A 5957-nucleotide genomic window follows, 5' to 3' on the forward strand; every position below is an offset into this window, starting at 1 on the left:
CTCTCCCCCCCATTCCCTCTTCTTTCAGCTTTGATTAATATGCATGTCCATGCTCAGTTGTGTGGCACACTCAAGGGATGGCTCCTCTTGCCACAGCCACTTCCCATTTGACCCTTGGTACTTAGAGGTCGAGCAGACAGACTAGAGATGTGGAGTGGGCTCACTAAGCTGTTGGAGCTGTGAACCTGAGGACCCTTCTCTGTGCTCTGGTTCCCACCCCCAACCTGGCGGGACAGGGAGCGTCAGTGACCCAGACTCCGTGGATCCTACTCTGTCTGCATTCCAAAGAACGGACCCAGGGGCTCGGAGCGCGCAAAGAAACGCGCTAAATTGTACCTGTGCGTGGCCGTTCCCGCCGCCGCCGCAGGTCTGTCCCAGGCCGAAGCCAGCGTCCGCCTTCTCGGGAAATCTCCCGAGGGGAAGTGCGAGGGGAACCACAGTGGCTGCCTGCTAGCTATGGCTGGCGCACACACGCACAAGCTCAACTTTGCCAAGCCTTCAGAGCCCCTCTGGCTCCCCCGCGCCCCCTGCGGCTCGACATACTCAGAGACCAGTACATCTCTTATTCTGATATAAGGGTCCCCCTACTCGCACACTGTCGCGCGTGGAGGAGGAGCAGATGGAGTGAGAGAAGGGGGTTAAATACTGACTCCCCGACCAGCCTTTCCCAGTCTACACCCGCAGGGGTGCCCGCACCAGCTCCGCCGCACCAGATCCCCCAGACCTGCCAATGACGACAGAGAGAGGAGGAGGAGGAGAAAGAGGAGGAAAAAAGGCAAGGGTGGAGAAACAGGAGCCCGGAGACAGTTCCATGGACTGACCGAGTGTCATTATCAGCACTTTTATTATTGGAGAACAGGGTGTCGAAGTGGTGGAGGGACTGCACAACTGCCCAGTTCAATCCACTCTGGAGCGACCGTAAAATTGGGACTCGAGAGAAAGATTGTCCTAGGACACATTTATGGTGGACGGGCTCCAGATGCACACAGGTCCCCTGTGGTGCCCCTTGAGCTGCAGTGCTGGGGAGATCTTAAATGGCTCTTACTTGGGAGGAGGCATAATTTCCACGCTCGAGCGTCTCGGTTCCCCACCCCCTCTTGGCAGCAGCCAGTGCGCGCCACCACCTGAGCCTGGCAAAAGCTGGGGCGCACGCAGTCCTCAGCCTGCTTCTTTCCGCGTCTGAAGAGACTTGGCCCAAAGCGGGTCTGCCCGACACCCCCACCCTACCCCCTAACGGGAGAACTCTTATACTTTATTTTGTTTGAAAAATCCGGGCCACCTCTTTATTTATCTCTGAGCTTCCCCAGAGGAGGCCAGGGGAAGGGTAAGGGGGAGAGCCCGCTTGGCCCGCCGAGCTGAGAGAGGGGGAGTACGCTGAGAGGAGGGGACTGGGTGTAGCCTGGAATTCTCTGTCCTCGTGTTCCAGGCTGGCGCGCAGAGTCTCCTGGCGCTAGCGCCACCACCACTGCCGCTCCCCGCGCCATCCCGTCGTTGGCTTCGGGGATCCGGTGAGTGGGGGTCATGACGCGCCGCGGGGGCCGCTCCCAGCCCCGCCCGCGCTGAACGGGAACGCGGCAGTGTTGCGTGTCGCCCCCCGGGCCCGGAGGCGGCGGGGGGTGGGGAGGTCGCCCCGGGTAGGGCGGGGTGGGGGCGGCGCGGAGGCCGCCAAGCTGGGGGGCTCTCCGGGCAGGCGCGGCAGCGGGCAGGAGGGCGTGTCTCCAGCCGGAGGGGTCCCTCCCGAGGCGAGGCGCGGGACTCCCCGATGGTGGTGCCGCGGCTCCAGGAGAGCTCAGGGTCTTGCCTCCGCCGCCGCCGCCGTCGCCGCCGCTGCGGGCGCCACCACCACCACCGCCGCCGCCGCCGCCGCCGTCGCCCGAGCCCGCGCCGAGCGTGCGCCTCGCCCTCCTCCCGCGCCCGCTCTGCTCTAGGATGCTGCGGCAGGTTCTGCACAGGGGCTTGAGGACGTGTTTCTCCAGGCTTGGCCACTTCATTGCCAGTCACCCGGTCTTCTTCGCTTCGGCGCCGGTGCTCATCTCCATCCTGCTCGGCGCCAGCTTCAGCCGCTACCAGGTCGAAGAGAGCGTGGAGCACCTGCTGGCGCCCCAGCACAGCCTAGCTAAGATCGAGCGCAACCTAGTCAACAGCCTCTTCCCGGTCAACCGCTCCAAGCACCGGCTTTACTCTGACCTGCAGACCCCTGGGCGCTACGGCCGGGTCATTGTCACCTCCTACCAGAAAGCCAACATGCTAGACCAGCATCACACGGACCTGATCTTAAAGGTGAGACCAGGGCGGGTTCTGGCAGCCCCTGGCGGCGCGGCTGCTTTGGCTGGGCTGATTCCGCGCGGGGTCCCGGTTCAGAAAGCCACCTCTGCTGTCCCAGGCAGTGGCTCCCATGGGGGCTCCTCTGCACTGTGCGCCCCTAGGCAGCAGGCTGAAGTCTCGGAAGCTCCGAGGCAGGAAACGTTTGGGTCCGGGTCCTGGCTGGGCCCTGCCCTCCTCGCCTCTGCCATAACCCCGCAGCTGCTGCAACAGTTGGGGCGGCGGCGGCCAGGGTGCTTTAGTGCACTTGTTTTGGTTGCAGTGGGCTTGGGGGCAGGGAGGCTTTGGGTTAACTGGACCAAAAAGAAGCGGAACAAGAGAATACATTCAAGAAAGTCCGCTACTTGAGAATAAATACTATTCAGGAGGAGGGAGGTGAGGTTCAAAGACACCATTCTCTGTTCCCGTTTTTCTTCTCTTTTCCTCTAGTCGCTGCACCCGAACTGTTTTTGGATAGGTTGCTGTGGGTAGTAGGTAAGGAACAGAGGAGTGTTGAGTTGGCATGGTGAGGAAAATAACACCCACCCACCTCCAACCAAAGTGCAGTTCCTGGTGAGGACCGGGGCAGCCACCAGCCCGCTCTTCCCGGAGCAAGGTAGCCATGTCTGTATTTGAGAGTAGGAAACGGTGCTTGTAAGTCACAGTTATTTCATCTTCCACAATACTTTCAGTCCACGTAAACGCAACTTCTTTGGGGAAAGACAGAACAGGTTGATAGACTTTTATTGGGGTTTATTTGAACGCGTGGGTGAGGGGCAGATCCAAAGCTCAGAGATTAAGAGCCAGGATGTGACCCTGAGAAGATCACAGGAATACAGAACAGAAATCGCTTGCGCCATCAGCCCGAGGTGGGAAATTTGCTGTGAAAAGTGAGAGATTAACGGTGATAACTTCCAAGAAGTTCCTAAGAAAAGCCTAGGAGTGAGGACTAGAAATGGAAAAGTGGAGAGATCATAGGAGGAAAAAAGGAAAAATAAATTAAAAGCGAGAGTGTTCCCTCTGAATCTAGGTGGAGACTATGGGGTTTGTTTACTTCAGCTTCTGCTGGGGAGGGGGGGCGGGGCAGGACCCAGTCCCAGCTGAGATGCTGAAATGGAAAGTGCTGATTTCCTGTGGGGTCTCTGAGTCTGGTGGAAGGTTAGATTCCTTCATTTCCCAATGGGAGTCTACTGGTGAACCTGGGAAACTCTTTACTCTGCCTCTTCCTCTCCAGATAACCCTGTGTCCCTAGATAGAAGCTCATTTTCCTCTATGGTTTCCCTCTCTGTTTGTTGACATGCTATCCACTAGCAATTAGTAAAGAGAGAATCTGGCTGGGGACTGACTGGAATTAGAACATTCTTATATTGAGTGGCTTGTGGTATTTTTTAAAGGCACTCAAATCACTAGACATATTCACTTATTGCAGAACCTTATCAATATTAGTCTTGAGATACACCCCCCCCCAGGTTGTTTTTCAACATCAAAGTGGATTTTCTCCCCAGTGCTTCAGAGTATCTATTGAGATACAGATAAATACTGTTAGGAATGCTTTATCAAGAATGTGTGTAGTTGAACTGTCACAGGCTTAAGGAAAGTATAATGGAGAACGTCTGGGCATTTGGAAATGCTTCATGTTTTTGTAGATGATCTACTAAGTTGTTTCTCCTTGGATTTTTTCCCTCTGAGATGTTTCCATTGGCTTTTTTTTTCTCCCACACTAACAAACCATCATTCCACTGTGACAGGCAGTCACTAGTTACATTCACTATCAAGGTTAATGAGGCATCAACAGGCAAATCAGATATTTTTGCAATTATGCTCTTTCTGTTTGCTTTTAATCAGTTCAAGACAAAAAAGAAGGGCATATTTTAAAAAGGCTGGGACTGGAGAGAAAGAAGCTGGCTTTGACTACATGTGAAAGGACAGTCTTGAAGTCACTGGACTGTTTCAAAAAAAGATGGGATGATTTTTCATGGTTTAGGTATCTGGGTAAAAACAAAGCAAAGTTAAATAGTGGTCAGAAACTCATTTCCAGATGTCAGCTCTCTAGTCAGTCAGTGTCTATAGTTTATAACAACGCATACTTATGAAACATAGGGAATGCCTTTGATCTTTAAAGTGGATATCCATTTTATTCTGCATGCACTCAACTCACTCCCTAGTTTTGTTAGGTAAGGAGAAGGGGTATAGAAAAAAGTGGTTCTTCAGTAGTCATGGCAATGTAAAGTGTGGGAGTGAGCATGCCCCCCCCACTTTTTTTCCATTTAGAGACATGGTGACTTATCCTTTGCAAAAGATATTGGGAATGAAAGTGTTGCTGCCACTACTAGTGTGATTCCAATACTTTATTAGCATCAAGGACAACACCACAGATATTTAACATTGTACAGTACACCTAACAGTCCCTGGGTATTTTATAGCATCTCATTTGACATTAAATGAGTGGGCAAGGCTTGAACAGGGCTTGAGTTCTCTGGGTGCTACCAAACTGGAGGAAGCAACTTGTAGGACTGCATAAGGCACTTCAAGTGCAATGTTTTCCTTTGCATAATACTATTCAATGAAGGATACTGTTCTTCATATATTAAGACAGCTACTTGCTGACAAAAAATACAGACTAAAGGTAGTTATGCCAAAAGATTGACTTTTTAAAATGTAGTTAAAAGAATAACAGGGAAAAGACTGCTTAAAAATGTCATTGATCATGGTTCAAAGGTGCTTTCTCAAATTTGTGAAAGTGATGTGATTTTACTCTGACCCTGTAGTATATAATTTGACCCCATACTGTGTGGGAGATGACATTCTCTAGCAATAGTTTCCTCTGAAGGCTGCAAGGCAAGGTTATAATTTTAGGCAGAAGTGGATGGACTCTAATGATGCTAAGAAGGCCCCAACAGTTTTGAACTCCTTTAAATAAATGCTGATCTTCAAAAGTTTTTATTTCACTACAAAATTAAATTTAGCTCCTTATATTGTCAACATAAAAACAATGATATTCATCTCAGCAACTTTCGAAGAAGGGCCTATATTGATAAATATTTTCATAATTATGTAAGAAGGCATTTAAGAAGTTCCCATTATTAATTAATGTAGGCTATGGCCAAGAAAATACTGGATTTATCTTGCAATCATCCATGTAGAGAGAATTGGCATAGCTGAGACCTCAGGGTATTCTGATCACCTTTGGGCCACTTACAAGTTACAAGCATATCCTATGTTTAAATATATTGAAAAGCAGTACTGTTATAAGTGGGTATGATACTCGTTAGAAGTTAACTGATTTATCCATGAAGAAATACAAACATAAAACTGGAACACAAATTTGGATTCATAGCCTAGTGTGATTTTTCACAGTATTGCTTTTCCTTCAACTGTCTTTCATATTATAAACTACTTGAATAATTTTAAATGTACCTTTTAAAATTATCAAAATGAAGTGTATTTGACCAAAGTCTTATTTATATGCCCTCTTAGGCTGTTGGTTTAATTGGATAATAAGGTTATTTTCTTGACCAATTTTCTCTGGTGTCAATGAATGAATGAATACATATACATATCATAATTTATACATAGATTTATGCATATATATGTATTAACTTATCCATGCATATATATATATATATATATATATATATATATATATATATATATAT

General features: G+C 49.4%; 1 protein-coding gene across 1 annotated transcript in view; it reads left to right on the top strand.

Annotated features, from left to right (window-relative positions):
- The first annotated feature begins 1926 nt into the window (after positions 1–1926).
- Positions 1927–5957, top strand: part of Ptchd1 (patched domain containing 1) — a 51208-nt gene continuing 47177 nt past the window's right edge. The window contains exon 1 of the mRNA XM_028781486.1: positions 1927–2280. Coding sequence (XP_028637319.1) covers positions 1930–2280 — 351 coding nt within the window. The 5' untranslated portion in view covers positions 1927–1929. The remainder of the gene's footprint in view (positions 2281–5957) is intronic.

This window comes from Grammomys surdaster, unplaced genomic scaffold (genome assembly GCF_004785775.1).
Source record: "Grammomys surdaster isolate TR1022 unplaced genomic scaffold, NIH_TR_1.0 449, whole genome shotgun sequence".
NCBI classification, from domain to species: Eukaryota; Metazoa; Chordata; class Mammalia; order Rodentia; family Muridae; genus Grammomys; species Grammomys surdaster.